Below are 24079 nucleotides of genomic sequence, written 5' to 3'. Positions count from 1 at the left end.
TCGATCTGCTCGCTATGCCCCTACTTATACATCCCAAAATGCCATTGGCCTTCTTGGCAACAAGGGCACACTGCTGACTCATATCCAGCTTCTCGTCCACTGTCACCCCTAAGTCCTTTTCTGCAGAACTGCTGCCTAGCCATTCGGTCCCTAGTCTGTAGCTGTGCCTTGGGTTCTTCCGTCCTAAGTGCAGGACCCTGCACTTATCCTTATTGAACCTCATCGGATTTCTTTTGGCCCAATCCTCCAATTTGTCTAGGTCCTTCTGTAACCTGTCCCTCCCCTCCAGCGTATCTACCACTCCTCCCAGTTTAGTATCATCCGCAAATTTGCTGAGAGTGCAATCCACACCATCCTCCAGATCATTTATGAAGATATTGAACAAAACCGGCCAAGTGGCCGCCCCAGGGGTTGGTCCTGGAGCCGGTTTTGTTCAACATCTTTATTAATGATCTGGATGATGGAATGAATTGTGTCCTCAGCAAGTTCGCAGATGACACTAAACTGTGGGGAGAGGTAGATATGCTGGAGGGTAGGGATAGGGTCCAGAATGACCTAGATGAATTGGAAGATTGGGCCAAAAGAAATCTGATGAGGTTCAACAAGGACAAGTGCAGAATCCTGCATTTAGGAAGGAAGAATCCCATGCACCATTACAGGCTGGGGACCAACTGGCAGTTCTGCAGAAGGACTTGGGGATTACCGTGGACGAGAAGATGGATATGAGTCAGCAGCGTGCCCTTGTTGCCAAGAAGGCCAATGGCATATTGGGCTGTATTAGTAGGAGCATTGCTAGCAGATCGAGGGAAGTGATTATTCCCCTCTATTCGGCACTGGTGAGGACACACCTGGAGTATTGTATCCAGTTTTGGGCCCCACACTACAGAAGAGATGTGGACAGATTGGAGAGAGTCCAGCGGAGGGCAACAAAAATGATTAGGGGGCTGGGGCATATGACTTATGAGGAGAGGCTGATGGAACTGGGGTTATTTTGTCTGCAGAAGAGAAGAGTGAGGCGAGATTTGATAGCAGCCTTCAACTACCTGAAGCGGGGTTCCAAAGAGGATGGAGCTTGGCTGTTCTCAGTGGTACCAGATGACAGAACGAGGACCAATGGTCTCAAGTTGCAGTGGGGGAGGTCTAGGTTGGCTATTAGGAAACACTGTTTCACTAGGAGGGTGGTGAAGCACTAGAATGGGTTACCTAGGGAGGTGGTGGAATCTCCATCCTTAGCGGTTTTTAAGGTCTGGCTTGACAAAACCCTGGCTGGAATGATTTAGTTGGGGATGGGTCCTGCTTTGAGCAGGGAGTGGGACTAGATAACCTCCTGAGGTCTGTTCCAACCCTAATATTCTATGATTCTATGAAAGAAGAGCCTGTGTAGGAAGAAGGCTGTCATCTGTGAAACCAGGGTTGGGATTATTTTTGGTTATGTTTTGATGCTTTGATACTAAATTTCCTCTCAGAACAGGAACATGACTGCCTGACCCTGGTTTTTTGTTTGTTTGTTTGTTTTTTGTTTTGTACTGAACTGCTTCACCAGCCTGCAGTGTTATTGTAAGCACTGTCCTTCTTGTGCAGTGGATGAGGCCAGCGTGCTGTAGAACAAATAGTATGTTATCATGTAGGTTAAAACTATATCATAGTGCAATGCACGAGAAAGCCAAATTAAGGTTACACAGGCAACCTTAATTCTGGCATTTCCTAACTTTGGAGTGCTTGACTTTGCAACCTGTCATCTACTTACAATAACTGCTTTAAAAAACTCCCCATCAAAAAGAAACCAGGAATGAGGAGTCCTATCAGAGAGTCTCCTGATCTAGCTATTAAACCATAGTGCATCAAAAGATAGTGAGGACAGCAAGTGTGTATGTTTTACTGGTTCTCTTCACTCCTCTGCTTCCATCATATTTTTAAAGAAATAAAAAAATACAAGGAAAGCGTGATCTGCTGGGACTGATCCTGCCGCATTTGCAGAAGGAAAGAAGAGAATCTTGACTGGATAGCCTGCAGGATTGGGCTTTCTGTAAGGTTTTTCTTGTGAGCATCAGAGTGTGTTTGTATCGGCCAAGTGCTATACAAAGGTGTTTGCTGTGGGTTTTGTAGTACTTGGAGGTATGGCAGGATAGCAATATATACTGTATCAGAGTTAGCTTTTCTTTTGTTCCAGAAGTCCTAAATCATCCTGCCATCATGAAAGCTTTAAAATAAACATACTGAAGTATTTATAGAACAGGCACCCAATCACCATATTAAGGACTTCAGACATTTTTAATGCCACTTCATTTAAAAGAAATTATTGAATTTTCAGAATATTATAATCTAAGACTCCAATCCTGCCACTGGCTCCATGGGGATGGGCCCTTATGCAGAACAATTAAAGCCTGTTACAGGATTGAGGATAAAGAAAAAGACTTTCACATATTTGGACAAATATTTGTATAAAGACACTACCATTTAGACCAGTAGAGATGACATTTATTTGGTGCCACAAAAGAGAATTTAAAAAAACCCCAAAAACATAGTGCAGTGACACATATGACCTCAGGTCTCCAATTGTTGTTAAAAAAAAAAAAAAAAACAATGCCATAAGCCACAGGATCAATACAAACATCCAAAAACAAATCCACTAAAATGCAGGAAGATAGGAGCTTTCAATCAATTCTTAACCATTTTGAATCTCATTCTGCTAGTCAAATATAAAGGAAGCAAATGGACTCTTGGAGGACTGGGTATTGTATGCTCATCAAAATCAGGAAAGAGCCATTTTATGTTTTTTAAAATGATGTATAACCTAGTAGGAAAAATAGTGCAAAACGTTTATCTCCAACGTTATTGCATTTATCTTTAAGAAGATTAAATCTTTGCAGCTTGTTTTCTCTGCAGTGTCAGGAGCTTGGGGGAAAAAAACTTAATTGCTTCCTGATTTGCGCAAAACCTCTTTTGGTCATTCACTGATCAAAAAAACAGGGGAAAGCATTTAACATAATTCCTGATTGGAAAGACCCACTTGATTTATTTGTTAGTAGTAGCAGCAGTATGACAGTATCATACAGAGACCTAGTCAGGCTTGAGGGTCCCATTGTGCTCGCTGCTGTAGACATATAAAATTAAGCCTCTGCCCCAGAAGTTTTGCTGTCTAAGGCCCTGATCCAGCAGTGTTCTTAAGCACATGCCTCATGTTAAGCACTTCAATAGTCCCATTAAAGTAAATGGGACCACTCACATGCTTAAAATTAGTGATATGTTTAAAAAGAAAAGGAGTACTTGTGGCACCTTAGAGACTAACCAATTTATTTGAGCATAAGCTTTCGTGAGCTACAGCTCACTTCATCAGATGCTTATGCTCAAATAAATTGGTCTGTCTCTAAGGTGCCACAAGTACTCCTTTTCTTTTTGCGAATACAGACTAACACGGCTGCTACTCTGAAACCTATATGTTTAAGAATCTTGCTGAGTTGGGTGGGGCCTAATAGGCTTACTGTAGTTGAAGGAATAGCCCTGTCTGTTGTCAGCAAAGGTTCATGTTTACATGTGTAAGGTTTCCTCCAAAAAAGTAGGTAAAGATACAGAGGGATTTTCTCCTTCTGAGCCCTCTTTTAGACACAGTATATAGTGATTGGAGGCCCTTGATTTCTTTACCCTTTCCCACAGGTTGAAGGTGCTGGAACACCTGAACAATTGTTTTGAATAACAGTTTTAATTACGTACCACCATCTATCTTAAATTGATCTTTTTCTTTTAGTAGATTGAAATGATTTTTTTCTCATAAGCTCCATAGAATCATCCTTAAAGATTAGATTCTCATAGCCTTCACTCAGATGTTCAAGGAAATAAAAGGGGATTAAGGCCATCCTGACTCCGTCATTTGCTCCTGCTCAGATTGTGACTCTCTGAGATACAGTTCTTCCTCTGGTCTGCCCCAGGAGCAGAATCCTAGTTTACAATCTAGCCCTAACTGAAATAAGGCCAGATCCAAAACCCAGTTAAGTTAATGGAAAGACTCTCATAGACTTCAGTGACTTTGGATCAGGCCATTAGTGCATATAGATGTTAAGGTAATGAGCACAATATAAAAACCTAGCTAGATCTCTGGGTTTGTAGTGTTATATTACATATACCCATGGGCCTGAAACAAGCACATTAACCAAAAAACCTTCAACCAATAACCCAAGCAGAAAACCCAGAGACTCCATAAAATCCACTAGGGATTTAGCTGTTGCTTTTGATTTTACGTGGAAGGTACTCAATTACTACAGTGAAACTCAGAGGCTTGTCTACACTAAAGCATTAGGTCGACATAAGGCAGCTTATGTCGACCTAATTATGTCAGTGTACACACTACATCCTTGCTCAAACCAATGTAAGTGCCCTACTACACCGACATAATAACTTCACCTCCACGAGAGGCATAGGGCTTATGACAGTGAAGTTACAGCGACACAGTGTCATTGTGGACACTGTGGGTTACTTAGGTTGGCTGTCTTGTCAATTTCACAGCTCCATGCTAGAACCTGAAATTGACAAGAAAGCTGGGTGGATGGGGGGCTCCAGCTAGAGCCAGGCTGGGCTTCCCCCTGGGGTCCTGGCTTCCCCCCTTCCAGCAGGGCTTCTGCCCTGGGGCTCCTGGCTCCCTACACAGGAGCACAGCAGCCACCTAGCAGGGAGTGGGTAGCTGAGAGCTGGAGGGGTTGCCCCCAAGCTACCAATGGGGACCTGGGAGCCCGGCTGAGAGCTGGGAGCCTGGAATCTGGGCAAGAGCCCGTCTGGGAATGGGGATCCTCAGGGCAGCTCTTGGGCAGAGAGCGAGGAGCCCCAAGGCAATCTGGCTCCAGGGGGGAGCTATGTGTGGAGATGAGAGCCCAGGCTCTCAGCCCCTCTTAAATTGGTGGAGTTGCTCCTGGTGAGGACACGTACCACCAACGGAAAAAGGGCAGAGTGGACATGAACCACCGCAGTAATTACTGTGGTGGCTGTAAGTTGACCTAACATAGGTTGACTTAAGTTTTTAGTGTAGACATGCCCTAAGATAGATAAGTGTGATGCTGTGCATATTGTTGGATTCTGAATGGCCTGTAGGATTTCCACGGGGAAAATTTGAGCATCAAGTGTTGTGATTCTTCTTCATTCAGCTTTGCCAACTGGATTTTATTGAAAAAGGTCTTGATATTCTTTTGTGTGTCTGTAAATCTTATCATAAAAGCCTCTAAAACCATAGAATTGTCCTTTTCTATATGAAATGTTAACTTTACTTTGCAGGATTCAAGTTTATGAGGAAGAGTTTTACTTGACTCATTGCTATGCCATGGAACTTGTACATTCCTTCTTGATGAAATTCATGATTTTAACTAACAGTGCTTTAGCATCGGCAATGGGGCATCACAGAAATAATGCTGGTCTTTTATTCTAACTGTTGTAGCCTCGTCTGCAGAAGGATATTAGGGTGGCCTGCAAGCTTGCATTCCTGATGGCATTTGCACCTCCCAAAAACATGGATGGCCCCAAACTGCAAACCAAGATGAGCACATGGACACCTCTGAACAATCAGCTTATGAATGACAAGGTAAGTCCCATACAGCTGAGTCAGATATAAGCCAAATCCTGCTTCCCTTACTCATGTGAGGAGACTTTAATGCAAGTCAGTCAAGAATGATTTAGTCCCATAGTTAGAATCCATCCTATTATTTAAAGGTAGATTTTTTTCTACTGCGGATGAGCCAAATCGTCAAGTCATTTATCTAATGGAAGTCACTGGGGGTTTTGCCTGAGTAAGGAATCAGTAATAACTGTTTAAAGACTTGAGGATTTAGCCCAGTAATATTAATGTATGCTGTATTGTGCATAAACTTTCAAAATAGAATTCCCTGTGTCTTTTCTTCTGTTTTCTTGCCGCTTGGGTTACTTTAAAACTACAAATGTCTTTGAATTGTTTAAGGTGCTGGACTCATATCCTTAGGGACTGAAGTCTTCAGTTGAGCCACAGAACAAGTACAGCACAGACAGGGGCAGTGCAGGCTTCACCAAATGGCCAATGTGCTTCATTTCGGACCAAAGAAGTTCGTGGTGCATGGCCGCTCTGCTGAGATTGCCGCCAAGGGTGCCATATATGTTAGAAGTCTTAGGGAGGTGCTCAGTTTATGAATAAAAAGAATTTTTTTCCGAATTTCAAACCCTACAGGCTATATCTGGGGTAAGTGCAGCTGGGCTTTCACACACATCATCACCAGTAATATTCTTTCATCAGAATTTAGTTAAGAATTCCCTTGAGAACGTTCGAGAATCTAATCTGCTTCCCATACCTGTGCTGGTTCTGCAGGGCTGACAGGAGGAAAAATAGAAAAAATCTATTTCTGACCACTAAAACCAACGGATATTCCTCTCAGTACACACAGGGAGCAGTTCTGTCAAGAGATAAAGTGCCATTTTTATATAGTCATTTTTCTGATCATGTCTGCACTTTTAAAAGGGATCAGAGTGAGAAGAGAAAGGGACTTCAAGTCCTGAGGGGCAGAGTAGAAGAAGTCCTGAATGATAGAATCATAGAAATGTGGGGCCGGAAGGAACCTCGAGAGGTAAAGTAGAAAGAGACTGGAGAAGAGAAAAGAGATGCTTAGGAGGGTGACTTGTAGTAAAGAAGGCAGTGAGGGACAGGAGTGGGAGGAGATCAGAGTAAAGTTAAAGCAGAGTCATGCAAAGCCTTGAAAGAGAGGACAAGAAGCTCAAACCTGATGTGGAAGAGGAGGAGAAGCCAGGGGACAATAATACTGATTTATAGTAATTTGTTTCCAAATGCCTGGAGTAAGCAGAGCTTCTTGGCAGATTTGGCTCAGCTGTATTCCTAAGAGTACTGAAAGCAAACACGGTATCTTTCTTTGATCAGAGGCCATTAACATTGCTTTCATTGAAATAACTCCCCAGTTTCACTTAAATTTTCCAAACGAAAACTTAGATCTTTGACTATATATCATTTTCTTGTGGCAAATGTTTTCAAAGTTGAGCCAATAAAAGGCTTACTAGAGGGCCTCTTATTTTGCCAAGTGCCTCATATTTGCCAAGTGCAAATAAAACAAAACAAACAATAACTGGAAACATGCAAAGAAAAGAAATGTCATTTTTCCACCCCTCCTGAGAGTCATTGTTAGGTTGACAATTGGACTGTACCAAATGTCAGCACTGATATTGTCTTTCTCTGCTGGAGTCTTTCTTGCTGGCTGCTAAAACAACAACATGTTTGGAGTTTGCAATGATGAATAATATTTTCCTAGTTGTGGTTAGTAACTGTTTCAATGTGCACTTGTGATTTGGGTGTATGAGTGTCTCCTCTTTGATCCTTATGACAGAATAGCTACTGTATTCTACCTTTCCCAGTGCACTCTCCTGAGTGATGAAGGCAAGATTCTGATGCTTTCAGTCTGTGTCCTAGTGGATAAATGCCCACATCACAAAACCACCTCTACACTTGGCACTAATTGTGCCTCTGAGTGGTAGCCTCTTCAGAGGCTGTGGATGGCATGGGCCATGAAGACTGAACTCCTTTCTTACCCCTAAAGAAAGGGGTAAGAACTTAAGGTTGGAGCACAGTGGTATTGCCATGTGGGGAAGTATGAACTGCTGCTGCCCTGGCTGTAACTATTGAGGCGACAAAGACAGATTTTGAGGTCTGTCTCACAGGAGCTTCTCGGGAGCACTGTATTCACTTAAAAAAACAAGCCCTAAATGAATAAAGGGTATAACTGTCAAATGAACCCTTTAAGGCCCTGATCAATGTGAATGGAATAGGTGGACCCATGTGGATCCTAGTGACTTCTGTGGACTCTGTATGGGTGTAAGAATTTCCCTGAAAAGACCAGATGGCAGGATCGAGGACTCATGTTTAACAGCATATGTAGATCTTTTTTCAAGCTGGATTTTTTCCCCCGAGACATAGAATATCAGGGTTGGAAGGGATCTCAGGAGGTCATCTAGTTCAAAGCACAACCAATCCTCAATTTTTGCCCCAGATCCCTAAATGGCCCCATCAAGGATTAAACTCACAACTCTGGGTTTAGCAGGCTAATACTCAAACCACTGAGCTATCCCTCCACCCAACTTAGCTGTGGAGGCATCTTCACTTACATTTGTCTCCTGCCAACTGAATCACCTCTGTGTGTTCTACAGTATTTTATTTGTGTCTGTGATTTTTTTTTAAAAACAGGTATTTGAAGAAAGAAGATCCTTGCTTGGAAAATGGGTAAGGTTTTCTCTTTAAATGTATGTGTTGGTTTCAGAACTAATGAAGAGATGACCGGGATGTGAATTTTAAACACATTCATATTTCAAACAATGAGACTAATTTTCAGGATGTAAGTGTCAAAAACGGACAGACTGTACTGTTGAACCTCAGGTGAAACATGAAGCGGCAAATTCATTCGTGGCATAACTTCAGTGGAGTCATGAACTTGAGAACCTGCCCTGGTATCTAGAATGATTTGTAATGGGATGGGAAGCCCAAAGAAAAATCTTTGAAGAAGTCTTCAGTGAAGATGTCTGATGTTTAAGGCTGCGAGTTTGTCACAAAAGTCGCCGATTCCATGACTTTCTGTGACCTCTGTGACTTCTGCAGTGGCCAGTATGCCTGGCTCAGGGGCAGCTCAGGCAGCCCCTGTGCCAGTTGCACCAGCTGCTGCTGGGGCAGTCTTGGGCCACTGCGCCCGCCTCCTGCATCAGCAAAAGAGTTTGGGTGTGGGAGGGGGCAGGGGTTGGGGCATGGGATGGAGTGAGGCAGGCTCTGGGCGGCGCTTATCTGGGGGGGCTCCCCGGAAGCTCAGCTCGTAGGTGGAGGCATGGCCAGGTGGCTCTGCATGCTGTCTCTGCCTCTGCCTGGCCAATGGGAGCTGCGAAGCTGGCGTTCTAGGCAGAGGCAGTGCACACAGCTGCTTGGCTAAGCCTCTGCCTAGGAGCTAAGCAAGGGGGATGTCCCTGCTTCCAGGGTGGCGTGGAGCCAGGTAGGGAGTCTGCTGGCCCCGCCAACTCCTCTCTCCCAGCACCAGCGGGGATCCTGGGCTGCATGCTCCCGGTGCCCCCAGGCCGCCCATCCGAGCACCCGTGGCACCCCTGGGCCACCTCCCCCCCCTCCGTATAGTCAGGGGTATATAGTAGAAGTCATGGATAGGTCACAGGCTGTGAATTTTTGTTTACTGCCCATGACCTGTCCATAACTTTTACTTAAAATACCCGTGACTAAAATGTAGCCTTACTGATGTTTAGATAGTGCTATAAAAGGCCAGGAAGCATAGGCACCGACTTCCCCTCTGCCCGGTGGGTGCTCGATCATCTCCCGCTGCCCCTGGCCCTGCCCCGCCCTGTCTCTTCCTGCCCCTGCATCGCCCTTGTCCTACACCCATTCCACTCCTTTCCCAAAGTGCCCACCCCTGCCCTACCTCTTCTCCGCCTCCTTCCCTGAGTGCACCACGTCCCTGCTCCTCCCACTCCCTCCTTCCCGGAAAGTCCTAAGCACCACCAAACAGCTGTTAGGCGGCGGGGGGGGGGGCGGGAAGCGCTGGGAGGGAGGGGGAAGAGCAGGGACACAGCATGCTTGGGGGAGGGAGAAAGAGGAGAGCAGAGGGGAGCTTGGCTGCCGGTGGGTGCAGAGCACCCGCTAATTTTTCCCCGTGGGTGCTCCAGCCCTGGAGTACTCACGGAGTCGGCACCTATGCCAGGAAGGCTTTTTAACACTGGAAATAGATAAGTGTGATTTATCCAAGATAGTTTTATGGCCCTGTTACCTGAGTACCTCTCTGTCTTTTAATGTTATCTTCACAAGATGCTGGTGAGGCAGGGTAGTGCTATGATCCCCATTTTATAGATGTGGAACTGAGGCACAGAGAGACTAAATGAGTTGCCTCAGGTCACACAGAGTCTGTAGCAGAGAAGGTAACTGAACCGACTCCCGTCAAGTCCCACACTAACACTCTAACCACTGGAGAACCCTTCCTGTCCTGTAAGGCAAAATCAAATGAATGGAACAGTTCTGGGAGAGCACCTGTAACTTTCATCCTGTGCCAGATGAACAGAAATAAATACACAAGAAAGGAGCATTCAGTGAGAATGAATTCAGCTATGTATATTTGTCATCCTCAATGGTAACTGCATGGTTGAGCTGCATTCAACAATTTTTCAAAATGTAGCTAGAAGAATAAGTGTTGGGTATGTGGCCCCATAGATATACAAGTCAAATAGAAGTATAAAAAAGATGATGATGCTTATCTCCACTGTTGTGATCCCTAATACTTGCATAATAGCACTGTTTGAATAGTGTAGCTATATAAGTTTAAAAGGTCACAGGTGTTAAAATCTTTTATGAATAAACTGGTCTGTCAAGGACTAATATTTTGTATTTAAGTTCATTGTGACTGTTCACAATTACAGGAAACGTGCCTGGTGTAGCTATTTGGCACATGTATGTTTAGATAATAAAGAATGTGCTCCAGTTTCACACATGTATGTTTAGATAATAAAGAATGTGCTCCAGTTTCAGGAAATAAAATAATTAAGTGCTGATTGTACAAAAATACTTGTTTGCACCAGAGCTCAACAACTGCCAAACAAAAAAATTGAACCTTGAAAATTGCAGTTTCTGTTTTAAAATGTTCCCAGAAAATCTGAAAGGAAAAGTACAAATGGTTTAGCACGTATGTTAGTAGCCACGGGCTGTAAAAGTCAAAAAACTAAAACCCCCTTCTCCCAAAATGCAATGCAATCTTCTGAAAGCAAGGGGGATGTCCCTGTACGTCAGTAACTTTGCTTATATGCTTAGTTCCTTTGGTCTTGATTCTGCATTTCCTTGCACCTTTGAACAATATTTACACCTATGAAAAGTGCGTGTAAAACACACAATCGTAGGCTACCCCCTGCTCTGCTCATGGCATAAGGACATGTGGGAGGCGTGGCTGGAGCACTTTGGGTTTGGGAGAAGACATGGGCTCTGATTATTCCATGCTGCTGGACAGCTCCATTGTAAGTATGGATAGCACAGCAGTAGTCCCCAGCCACCTCCAGAATTCAAAAAGCCACTTTTGTCCCCCTCTCAAGGTATGTCTACACTGCAATTAAAAGCAAATATCTCTAATGGCTGGTGATGGGAGAGTAGATGGGGAGGGTTCTGAATTACCAGAAAATAATTCTGTCGTGTCAGGCTGGGGGGGTCTTGCCCACATGCTCAGGGTCTAACTGATTGCCATATTTGTGGGTTTGGGAAGGAATTTTCCTCCAGGTCAGACTGGCAGAGACCCTGGGGTTTTTTTGCCTTTATCGGCAGCACGAGGCACAGGTCACTTGCAGGTTTAAACTAGTGTAAATGGTGTATTCTCTGTAATTTTGAAGTCTTTAAAGCATGATTTAAGGACTTCAGTGACTCAATCAGAGGTTAGGGGTTTATTACAGGAGTGAGCAGGTAAGGTTCTGTGGCCTGCAATGTGCAGTTTAGACTAGATGATCACAATGGTCCCTTCTGGCCTTAAAGTCTATGAGTCTTTACAGTGGGGTTGACTGGGGGTGATGAGAGAGTTTGTCTCTGCTAGAATGTTTCACAGTGGCTGGAGAATCCAGTCCTAGGTTTGAGTGTGTGATTCTAACTCAGTGATACTCAGACCTCAGTGGTTCAGGAACCAAATCAGCAATCAGTATTCCTTAAGAGAGCGGCAGTAGTGTGAATTCATTGTTTCATTTACACACACATACACACACACACACACACACACTCGCTCATAGATTATTCTCACAGCAAAATGACTGACCAAGAATTCTACAACTGGTTAATAACATACCAAAAGCATCCTGATTGGTTAGTGACTTAGACTGATTAATAACTAAACCACATAGTGTTTTTATATCATGTGCTGCAAAGAGCCACTTGTGGCTCCTGAGCCTCCGTCTGAGTATCATTGTTCTAACTCCTGTGAGCTAGTGAGCATGAGATCATGTCTGCCTCTAATGGTTAGCCTGAGGAACTGTAACAGCTTGCTACTTGAAAGGAGCTCTCCTTCAGCTCAAGTAGGAGAGAGAGAGAGAGAGAGAGAGAGAGAATGAGAGAGAGAGACCCTTCTGTTTCAGTCCTAAAGGTCCTCTTTGGTGCTATCGCTATTGACATGCTGTGGTGTTGGATATGTGCAGAATGACAGGCAGAGAGCCGTACGTTCACTAGTGCAGCATCCAAAATAATTTTAGATCACATAGTCCTTGTGGGAGTCCTTGGTCTCAAGTGCTCCGAAGAAGACACAAAAAAGGGGAAAAATTTTTAGCAGCAGAGCAATAGAGAAGGTGCAGCACCTCGCAGAGATAAATCCAGTTAAACTGGTTGGATTAATGTAATCAAATGCAAGAGGAGGAGCTGTGGTGAAAGGTAAACAAAGATAAGGGTTGTGTCATTCTTGTACTGTTAATACTGGAAAAAAAGAGACAAATTATGCATGCTTAACTGCTTTGCTGCTGCTGAATATATCACCTTGGGAAAGCCTGTGCTGCTGACCATATTGCATTAATTTCAGGAGAGTATCCATCTAAAATGCAAGTGCAGAAGTCTGCTGGCAGATCCATTCACAAAGCAGTTAGAACAGCTGGGGATACTGAAGTTATACTTTATTCCAAAAATTATGAGAGAACATGAAGAGTGAATTAGGAGCAAACTTCCTGATCCATTAAAGAATTAGCTAAATTTGTTCTGATCACTTCAAACCAAGCTGCTGGTGTGGAAGACAGTAAACTAGTTAGCTCTTTGTCTCTATTAGTTATGGGAATTGGCATTGATTGACAGTTTTATCATCTCAGCGGACATGTTTTTATAGGAGCAAATTGTGAGGTCCCTCTTCAGTTTTTACTTAGTACTCTGGCAAAATCTCACTAGAGTTAAAGGTGATATGCAAAGCGGGGGAAATGGGTTGGTTACCTGCTTTGCTTCTTTATGATGAATAAAAAAGACTTAAAGTTTGGGAACTTTTTCTGCTTGTTTCATACCTTATTTTGGAGCTCTCAGGAATGCCAGTTCTGTCCTTTTCTAATTTTACTGGAGGACTTGTTGGAGATCTTAGAGATGTGTTTGTGAGAAGGAGTAGGCTGATTGAATCTTTAACAAAGGCATCTTTTCTGCCCACTAATTCTCACATAAGTGAATTAAATAAATCTTAAAAACAATCAAACAGTTTTAAACAGTCTGAAAATAAATTGTTTTCTTTCTAAATTAATCAGGTTTCATCTGCATGTGTTGCTATTATCATAATCCCACCAGTTCTCCAGGTATCCATGGAATCTTCCAAGAAAAACAGGGTAGAAGAGATCTGAATTTCTAATATAAAAATCCAGCTGAAAAAAACAGTAAGTTAAGTCTTTCTTATCCATCGCAAAGAAACGAAAAAGGGAACAAACCTATTATTTATTTCTTTGAAGATCATCTTTAAGTGAGAACTTCAGATTCCCATTGAAGTTAAGTAAACGAAGTAAAGACCTCAGGATCTGGCCAATAGAGAATATGTCCTCAGTGCTGGAAAGGTTTAAGAACATAATAGGGCAAGCAGTACCCCAAAGAGAACTCAGAGAGCTTCATTCTCAGTGAGCTGATTTGGATAACAGGTGTTGTTTCTGCTGATAGGGAGCAGGATTGAGTAGAAATCAGTTTAAAATCTGGTAAGAAGCATTTCAGCCCTAGAATACCGTCTTTAAATGCTGCATTTCTAATGATCACAAGCTCCCATGGGATTCCCACTGGTCACAACTGTTTGTGGAATGGTCGTCTTACATGTTTTCTAACTTTTGGCACTTTTTGCTCTGTCCTTTTGTATGGGATGGGGCTGACCTTGAATTTTCTGACACGAAGTGCAAGGATTGCCTGTGACTGAGTCAGTCCCAGCAGGAAGTTCCTGCTGTGCTCTCCCTTTCCATCTGTTTCTTTTTGTAAGCAGTAAAAGATACTTCACTGCTGCCGCTGCACTCACCCTGTCTACACATCCCTAGCCCAGTTCTGCTTACGGACCGTCTCACTGTACCACTCTCTGTACCAATGAATTTGTGATAGCTTGATTACCCAAATGTGCTCTTCTTTCCACAGGTAAAGCCAGAACTTTTTAACCCTCTCCGTACACATCTGTCACGAGCATGTTGTCTGGGAGGTGCTAAGGAGAGGCAGGATGGAAGTTAGGGTGCTAGCTGGAGATGTGGCTTCAAGTCCCTGCTCCCCCACAGAATTTCTATGTGACCAGGATCCTCAAAGGTATTTAGGCACCGAACTCCCATTGATTTCAGTGGAAGTTAGGAGCCTGACTACCTTTGAGGATCTGGGCCTTAGTCTCTCTATGCTTCATTCCCCCGTAAGTAAATGGGCATAATAGTATTTCTCTACTGCACAGAGGTGTCCTGAGGATAAATGCATTACAAATTGTGAGGCTCTCAGATACTACAGTAATGGGGGCCAGATAGATATAGAGAAAGTAGCAGTGAACTTATTCTCATTTAAGCACTGAATGTTTTTACTTCGATGAATAGTCCAATTGAAGTCAACACCCAGGACCGCTGATGGGAATAAAGAACCTTACACACACAAGTATTTCCAGTTTTGTGTCCTGGAAGATGGATCTTTAAAGATGTTAAGTCACATGCAGTTTCTTTTAATTTAGCCTTTACATTTGTCTGGGATTTCCACATCCTTTGCCCTGGAATGATTCACCCGAAGTGATGAATATTAATCTTATTTTTAAAAAGCTGTATCTCTGGTGCCACAAACCCTGCATTTCCCTTTTTCAGTTTGACAAGTGGACAGATGGTCAGAGGCGAAGGATCCTGACAGATTTGTTCGACCGCTGCTCCCTGTCGCAGCAGAAATTCTGTTCTCAGCAGTTGCAGGACCGAGTTCCAGTTGAAGCCCTGGATTTCACCACAAAGCTTCCCAGAGTGTTGTCTTTATACATTTTTTCTTTCCTGGACCCCAGGAGTCTCTGCCGATGTGCACAGGTAAAAAGCAGCACGTATCTGGAATGTAAAAGCTACTTTTCAAGTTAGTTGAAACTTGAGAGGACCTGTAAGGAAGCACCTAATTTTTACAATATACTTGTGTCAGCGGCCTTCATAACAGTGCAAGAGACTCTTTCTAAGTGCCAATGTAGAGGGAATTATTTGGCCATATAATCTAGTGCGCAGAATTGTAGCAAGATCATGGAGGAATGGGCTAGATGATCTCTATTTCATGCTGGGATTTAAAACAGTGTAAACATTGTGGCCAAGATTTTCAAAAGTGACGAGTGATTTTTGGTGCCTCCATTTTCAGGAGCCCAACTTGTGGCACTTTAAAGGGGCTGATTTTTTTTCAAAGGTGAGGGCGTGGCACTTTCTGAAAGTCAAGCCCTTTAAGGCACCTGAAGTTGGGCACCCAAAATCAGTAGCTGCTTTTGAAAATCTTGGCCTTTTGTCATTAAAAAGCTACTGTATAAAATGCTTTAAAAATCCTTTGAAATGCATGTATTGTGCTCTGTGCTGTCTTTGGGGGAGCAGAAATGCTCAAGGTGGAGCTTCTGAATAAGACGCTCAGGGCCAGGGTCTACGTTGTCCATGCACAGCCAGGAGAAAGATAGTTTTGGAAATGACTTACCCAGAAAGGAGGGCCTCAGCAGTGTCCGTGGATAGGTACTTTTACAAATATGAGTAAATGAGTTAATAGTGCATTTAGCCTTAGGCTTGAAGACATGCCATGTGCAAAGTAAATGCCTGGGGAGATATATAGCAGCACACAGCCCTGGTGAAAAACCTTCAGAACTGGCCAGTCCGACTTGCGGGTCTTGTTTTTTTAAAATAGAAAATAATGAAGGATTTGTTCAGGCTGGAGTCTGTTCACGTGGTGGCAACGCGGGATGTTTTCTTAGGCAAATTGGTACCTTCCCTACTGGCCTGTAATCTCTGAGGCAGTGTGAAGGGCACCCTGGTGCAGAGGGTCAGCCAGCATAAGGCCTCTGCCTGATGTAAATGCCACTTACACTCCACTAACAGGGCCCATGTGTCTCATGCGCGCCTCTGCATGCATCAGGCACATGGACCACATCCGTGGGGCTTAAGTGGGATTTAAGCGGTGTCTGGGGCTGGCCTTCTGCATAGGGGTGAATTACATCCCCAGTAAGCAGTTCCTGCCCATTTAAATTAAATGCATTGCTGGGTTCCAAGACCTGTGATCTACTCTTGCAAGTGGTTGACATGGTGAGGCTTGCAGTCTGCGTTATGTTACTTGAGAGTGTAAGCTGAAATAGCTACGCCTTTGGCATTCACAGGTGAGCTGGCCCTGGAAATATTTGACAGAGCTGGATCAGCTCTGGATGCTTAAGTGCCTGCGTTTTGGCTGGTACATCAACTTCTCTCCAACCCCCTTTGAGCAGGGAGTCTGGAAGAAACACTACATTGAGATGGTGAAAGAACTTCATGTGACAAGGCCCAAGGTACCTCTGTCATTTTGGAAGACATGGAATGGTAGCAGAGAACATCTGAGCATCAGGGTTGCTTCTTTTGGTTTGCCTCTCACGGGACAGTATCACACCCGTCAAACCCGAAGAGGATTTGCTACTTAAAATTACTGCTTGGTGCTCAATATCCTGCATTACCATGCAATATGCTGCTCCTCTCTCTCATCCTCGTGGGGAGGCGTGTCAAGCTCTTACTAGCAATGAGGGAAGATCTGTCCCATTGACTCCCATCCCCGATGCCTCCCCCCGCTCCCCTCCACCTGCTCTTTGGGGTAATGTTGTGAAGATTCCCTCTCCTGCACTTTAGGTTCTGCGCCCCTCCCCCAATACTCTCCTCCCCTTCCCCACCCTGATTTGGGTCTCCCCACAGCAGAGGAAGAGAGAAGAGATCCAAGCATCACCCCCCCACACACACATCAGCTAAGCTCTGGGGAGCAGGGCAGTGATTTGAATTACATTCCTTCCAAGACTTTATAGGAGACTGGAGTGGGGGAAAAACAAAATGTGTGTACATTAGCATGCTCTTTGGGTGTGGAGATGGTAACTCTCTCTCTCTCTCTCTCCGTCCCCAGACGCTAACGGTCATTAAATACCATTAGACAGCACCCTCGTATCCCTCCCCCAAAGCTGGCAGATCTGTCAGCTGGGAGGCCGCGCATTCCCCGATAATAATTTCTTTATTTTGAGATTCATTGCTAACGATGCCCAAAGGGTGGGAATGCGGCTGGGTGCTGAGGTTTATTTCCCCCATCTGTCTCTCTCCCATTAGACCCCTCCAAAAGATGAATTTGTGGTCATCGATGTCCAGCCAATAGCAAGAGATGTCCCCGAGACAAAACTATCCCTTTCCTCGGTTCTCCGATCAGCATCCGTGCTAGGAAAGAGGACAGACAAGGAGAAAAAAGAGCTCCCACCATGGCGGTCCTCGGATAAACATCCCACTGACATTGTCCGATTCAACTACCTAGACAACTACGATCCAATCGAGCAAGTGAGGCAGGCGTAAGAAGCTCCCGTCCTTCCTTTCTACATTTTCTTTGGCACGGTAAAGGTAGCTGGCACTAGTAAGAAGGAGGAGGCTGTTGGTGTATGCTCAGGGGCATTTCTGAATAATGCAGCAAGGTTTAAGGGATTATGCAGCTCTCCCACTAACAGAGAAAAATGAACATACTGCTAGGAAGCTAATAAACACATTATCGATGTGGGACCGTGATGGCTCAAAAGAGCTTTACATGCATATACACCTCTACCCCGATATAACGCAGTCGTCGGGAGCCAAAAAATCTTACTGCGCTATAGGTGAAACTGCATTCTATCGGACTTGCTTTGGCCGCGAGCATTTCCGTTATTAATAGTCACTTCCCACCTCCTGGCTGACCCCTCAGAACTCCCGACCCATCCAATCCCCCCCGCCCCGCTCCTTCTCCCCTGACTGCGCCCTCCAGAGACTTCCCCCATGCCCCCTGTCCCCTGACTGCCCCAACCCCTATCCGCACCCCGGCCCCCTGACAGGCCCCCTGTGACTCCCATGCCCTATCCAATGCCCCTGTTCCCTGTCCCGTGACCACCCTGTCCCCAGAACCTCCAAACCATACAAGCCCCCCTGCTCTCTCTCCCCTGACCGCCCCCCCAAGACCCTCTGCCCCTTATCCAACCCCTTGGCCCCCGCCTGGCACCCTTAACACACCGCTCAGAGCAGCATGTCGGAGCCAAACACGCTGACACGCCGGAATGCGCAGCCCCGCCCCCCAGAGCGCTGCTTTACCGTGTTATATCCAAATTCGTGTTATATTGGGTCACATTATATTGGGGTAGGGTGTATCTAAAAAAGAACAAATAGCACCTGCAGTTACACCGGCTAGGATAGGCTTACAGGAGCAATCAGTCCTCGTGCTTCAGGGCATTATCTGGTCACCTGCTGGGGTCAGAAAGACACTTTCCCCCATGGTATAACAACACAGCAGAGTGCATTAGGGCAGTTTCATGGTTTCTTCTGACACATCTAGCAGTGGCTATTATTGGAGAAAGAATAATGGCTCAGCTGGACCATTGGACTGTCCTTGTGCAGCGGTTCCTGGGAAAAGAGGCTCATGAGTGTCTTGAATCCCACTCAGCTATGCATCTAGGGAGAAATTCATCCTTCTGCAGTGGGGCAACAAAAGTCCTATAAACCAGGTAAGTCCCAATTAAGCCCTCAAAGTTAATTGACCTTGTGTTGGCCCTCTGCAGTGGTGAATTTCACCCTACGTGCATAGCCACTGTGAGTTTCAGTCCTACCTAGTACCCATATGGGCTAATGCTAATGTACTTGCCTTGGTTCTTTTTGAAAATAGTTATGCTGGATGGACCCATTACGCCTCCTGGACATTTCGGAAATTCCCCATCTCCTAGTGAAATCCCATTATGGATCATTATCTTTAATCTGCATCACCTCGTCCTAGGGTGGTTTCGGCATTCAACTTCACCCTCTTTCTTTTGCATCCTTTAAAAGCTCGGTCCCATTCTCCTTGGTAGAATTGACTGAAGACTTTATTAACCTCCTTTAACTGAGATACTTGTCCTTAAAGATGGGTATTATTATTTTCTATTTGTGGTAGTAAATATTTATACTATGGTAGGATTTATACTGTTCATTCTGCATCAGGACTACATTATACTAGGTACTATACAAAATCAAGAGCCAGTCTTGCTTTGATGGGTTTACAATCTAAAGACACAACTAGGCTAAGGGATGTGTCTACAACATTCAAACAGATGGAGTAGGTTCTGAGTCACTAATGGTGCAATAAGTATAGGGAGTATTTTTCTACTTCCTGGGCAGGGTTTGAACCTGTGAACCATTTGTGCTACTGAGAACATTTTTGTGTGTAATATTCTACCAAGCCTAGCTGTAATTACAGGGGATTATTTCAAGGAGAGAAATTAATTCCATGAGATTTGTTTCACTTAAGCTGCAAATAATTGCTACCACATGGTCTTCTCCATAATGCCTGTTCTGGTTACGCAGTAGCACAGGTGTGCTGGTTTAGGTATCAATGTGACTTTTCACTTGAATAACCCATATTTAGGTATTTCTTTTCCTTGGATCAATCACTGTCAGAATCCACTGCTGCAGTCCTTTCTCTGAGCTACTCATCCTTGAGGCTGTATATTGTGACCACCATCCTTTAGACTCAGGAAGACTGGCTGAGACTCTGTTGGGCAATTCTGTTCCCTGATCAGTCAAGGAAATTATTGTGGAAACAAATCAGGCCCTCCCGCAGGGTCGAAGTTGCTTACTATTATTTATTGTTTGTATTAGCATAGCACTAGGAGCCCTGGGCATGGACCAGGACCCCACTGCATCAGGCACTGTACAAACACAGAACAAAAAGTCAGTTCCTGCCCCCAAAGAGCTTGCAATGCAAGTACAAGGACAACAGATGGATACAGACTTCTTACCTAGCTTCTTATCACTCAAGGCCAATTATCCTAGGAAGTGAGATACCAGCACCGGGTACTGTCACTGGGCAAACCCTCTATTTTTAAACTCCATGTGGTCATGTCAGCAGCATGCAACTGTCATTTGTCAGCAGTGTGGTTTGGTCCTGGAAGGCAGGGGATAGGGGGTAGGTGCTGTGGGGGAGGTCTAGGTCATATCTGCAGATGAATGAAGCCCTTGCTCTGCCCCTGTGTAACTTCTGTTTCTACATATGATTATGGTTAATATTGCTCCATAAGTGTGTATGCTGTCGCATAGTAGGAGAGCAAACTAAGCCACAAGTCTCAAACTCCCAGGCTGTTTTATCCATTGATCTGGCCTCCTGTCTTTTTAAGATGTAAAAAAAGAAAATGTTTCTAGTCTTTACAGTTTGAAAGAAAACTTTCTAACCATGACCCAATTCTGTGCTGTCCTCCTGAGTCCGCAGACAGATTGAAGCAAAAGTTCTTGATGAATGGGAGTAGTTCCCACATCTCTCATCATAGGGCGTTTTAATTCAGCAACCTGTTGCCATTTAAATAGTAACATTGTAACCAATTTCACTGTGACTCTTTGTAGCAGAAACATTCAACTAATCCGCTCCTTCCCCATCAGTGTCCCGGAGGGCACAGCTATTAATGGCGGAGTCCTGCTGGGCTTCCATTTCTCTACTCGATTCTCAGGCACTGAGCCCAAGTAAGACAGGGGGAAGAGAAAAGCTGCTTTCTGGGGAGCGCTTCTTGCTTTCTGCTCAGTAGGGCACAACTCTGTATAAAAACAAATGGACTGATGGGGATCACTGGTTGGAGTGCAGTCACCAAAGAGACAGGGCGATAGAATTTGAGCATGTTAAATGAGAGGCATTGGGACATGTGGGGTGGGGTGGGGTGGAAGATGGTGCAAAGTCAGGTGAGAGTGAAGGAGACAGAGGGAGAAGTGAGGAAGAGTGGGAAGAGAGACAAAATGAAAGCAGTTGAGTTATGGATTTCCTGGAAGGTATTATCAAAACTCCTTGGTGGAGTTATAGCTGTGATTTATACTGTTGCTTATCTGTCTGTGTAATCTGTCATCATCATGGTATCTCTCAGGTTCTTCTTTCTGTGTCTTGTTTTCTACATGAATCTTCCAGGTAGTCTTTCACTTAGGTACAAATGAGAGCAGATATTAGTGAGGGTGGCTTTGTCTATTCTAGGTCATTAAGGAATGTTGCAAAGATGAAATGATACATTTTCATAGGAGACTTGGAACCGAGTCAGCAAGCTGGCCAAGATCTCTCTATGTTCTGACTGGGAAGGAACAGGAAAGTTTCTTTAATCCATTTGCACAGTTCTGCTGGAAGGCATCTGGTGTTGTGCAGCTTGTTGCCAATAAATCAACAGTTTTCTCTCCCATTTTATCATGGATAAAGAATTCAGATTCCAGTGCAGTGTTGGAATCCTGCCACGTCTGTGTCCCAGCAACTCAGGAAGGAGTCCTGCTACTTCTCATGATGGCAGGTCAGCTAAAATGAAGGCTGGCCCCCTCATTCTGGCCTCTGGAAGCCAACACTAACTCGATAATTTGTGGACACAGGCAGGTTCTAAAAAACAGTTGGATGTTTTGCCGGAGCATTTAACCAACAAGAAAATTATTACTTGAAGTAATTGTTCTGTGAACAGCCTAGGCCCAACTCCTGACGGAATAGGGCTCACTCTAGTGTAAAGGGAACTCCATTGCACTAGACCTATTAATCGTGACATCACACCCTGTCACTCAGATCTCTCTACAGCTAGCCCAGCACTCATCATTTGCTACCTGTTGTCGTGGGCTGTGCAAATTAAACCATGTTTAGACAGACAGATGGATAAATTCTGAGTACAAGACTGGGATTCATGAATTCCTGAGTTCTTACGCTGGCTCTGATTCTGGCTCTGCAGCCTTGGGCATGTCACTTATCCTCTTATTGAGACACTCCGATGCCAGAGTGTTGCACTGGATATTGGAAATAGGTGTTGTGAGGATTAATGTTTGTACTTTTGAAGGTGAAACATTTTGAACTATTATTATCACAAACCCTGGGTGTAATGGGCTGTCACGGTTTCATTTCTTCATAAATCCTTTTATTTTTTTAAACAACATATTTTAAATTAATTTTAAATTAATAGGGTGTTGTCACTACCCTCTACTGGATGGAATCAGAACTGCCCAACCATGGCCCAATACTTTTAACAGCTAGTTAAGAGTCTTCTTTGGCTTAGGTGGTAGGAGCCTATGCTTTTGGACCAGGAGAACCTGAGTTCTGTTTAAAGCTGACCAAATTCTTCACAATGCATAATGGATTCAATGGATTTTACCTCTTTGCTGTCTGTAAATTGTCTGCAAACAGTTTGATTTTCTTAATTTGGTATTTAAAATCATGTGCCTAATAAATTCTGTGAATGGGTCTTGGTCTTCAGATTGTCTGTGAGCAATTCCTTGTGAATATGCAATATCTGAAGCGGATTAGTTGGTTCTGAAGGATCTGTACGTCACATGGTATGTTTCGGTTCCTGTTTGGATGAGTGCAACTCTTAAAATCAGGTTTCTGGCATGAAGTCATATGATTTTGAATTCAAAATGTGCTTTTTAGTCTTTTATTTGTTCATAAGATGAGATTTGATGGTGATGTGTGTGGTATAAGAATCTGGACAGAATAGGAAACCATAGCCTCTAAAACTGCTGTTTCTAGGAAAAATTCTGTCTGTGAAATTAATCACTAGACTACTTGCAGATACGGAGCACAAAAGGAGAATCAGTGCAGTCAAAGCAAATTTGTTGAAGAACCCACACGAATATTTGCAGAAAATTGTTTGCAGTATTCGTGTGACTCTAGTTGTGTTCTTGCTGTTGGTGAGAAGTTCCAAGTAGTCATGGGGTACAGCATACTGACTGCTCTGAAGTCCTAGGAAGCCAGGTTTGGTACAATCACGTAGGGAAATTCTGTGGACCAGACTCAATATTCCTTCATCCAGCTTCCAGAGTGTGGGAAATTCCCATCCTGCCAATTGATTATATTAGCTTTTATAACAGCTCCATGTAGATACACACAGAAGAAGATTTATCTGGTTGTATAAACAAAGACTCATAGGAGAATGTGACAGACTAGGGCCCCGTCTATACGACAAGCGACACTGATTTGAAAACACACCTTTAGTTAAGCCAATTTAGTTAAACTGGTGCACACCCCATTTATTTGTACTGATTTAGCTGAAGTTGGTAAGGAATCGACTCATGCTAACTTGATATAAGCCAGGTTTAAATTGATTTTGAGTGTTCACGCAGGGGTTTGTATCAGTTTAACCTAATCAGTGTGAAAACACACCTTTAGTTAAATCAGTACAGCTTGGAACGTAGGCAAGGGCTAGAAGCCAGCTTAGTTTTATGGGGCTGGTTCTCCACTGCCTTGCCAGTATATTTGGTACCCACTTTACACAGGTGGGTGTCACTACATGAGGTACCAGGGAGTGGACAGTCAGGCCTGTGTAGTTAAGATGGCCTGTACATTAAATGCGTGCAGTATCACAGCCCACATTTCAAAAGCATCTTTGTTTTTGCCTTCTGGTAAATGACTGACACTTCATTTCACACAGAGAGGGGCAGGGAGAGAGGTGTGACAATTACAGGACAATACAACTTTATTTTGTATCTTTAATACAAACTGTGTCCCAAAATGCTTTAAAGAGTTACATTATAGTAATGGAAGAGAGCAGCTTACAGGTTTGGACAGGGCAAGGGAGAAAACAGGAGAGTGGATGAGCCAAGGAGATACAGGAAGACTGTTACAGATGGTGAGAGCTGCAGAGAAGAAAGCCCTCAAGCCTACATTGCATGAGAAGGGATTGGGGAGAAAGATGATATTGCTAGCAAAGGAAGCCTGAACTAGGTCTGGGTTATCTCTCAAGTTTTCTTTGTATTTCAGTAGGGGTGTCCCCTCTTCTCAGGTAACACTATTCCTTTCCACTTTGCAGTAGAAAGAAAGGAGGAGGACGACTAACCCCAGACCTCAGCCAGCAAGCATTTGAGAAAAAAAGGAAACCAAGCTGTGCATCTTATAAGCTCCGGAAAGCAAAATCACTGGCAAGTATCTCTAGACCCTGACTTTATCAACACAGGGCCTAAGTCCTGTTGGCAT

The 24079-nt window shown here is 44.1% G+C and overlaps 1 protein-coding gene across 7 annotated transcripts in view; it reads left to right on the top strand.

Annotated features, from left to right (window-relative positions):
• The window catches only part of FBXO16 (F-box protein 16), a 78780-nt gene that overhangs the window by 18543 nt on the left and 36158 nt on the right, over positions 1-24079 (top strand). For 6 of the 7 annotated variants that reach the window (XM_075126321.1, XM_075126324.1, XM_075126318.1 and 3 more), the window contains 6 exons: positions 5420-5563; positions 8195-8230; positions 14770-14976; positions 16281-16445; positions 17239-17471; positions 23916-24024. In XM_075126321.1, the coding sequence (XP_074982422.1) occupies positions 5420-5563; positions 8195-8230; positions 14770-14976; positions 16281-16445; positions 17239-17471; positions 23916-24024 (894 nt within the window). The remainder of the gene's footprint in view (positions 1-5419; positions 5564-8194; positions 8231-14769; positions 14977-16280; positions 16446-17238; positions 17472-23915; positions 24025-24079) is intronic. The other variant, XM_075126323.1, reaches the window with a different exon arrangement.

Source organism: Caretta caretta, chromosome 3 (genome assembly GCF_965140235.1).
Source record: "Caretta caretta isolate rCarCar2 chromosome 3, rCarCar1.hap1, whole genome shotgun sequence".
NCBI lineage: Eukaryota > Metazoa > Chordata > Testudines > Cheloniidae > Caretta > Caretta caretta.
Note: the sequence above shows the minus strand (reverse complement) of the source record. Positions and strands in the feature narration are given on the sequence as shown.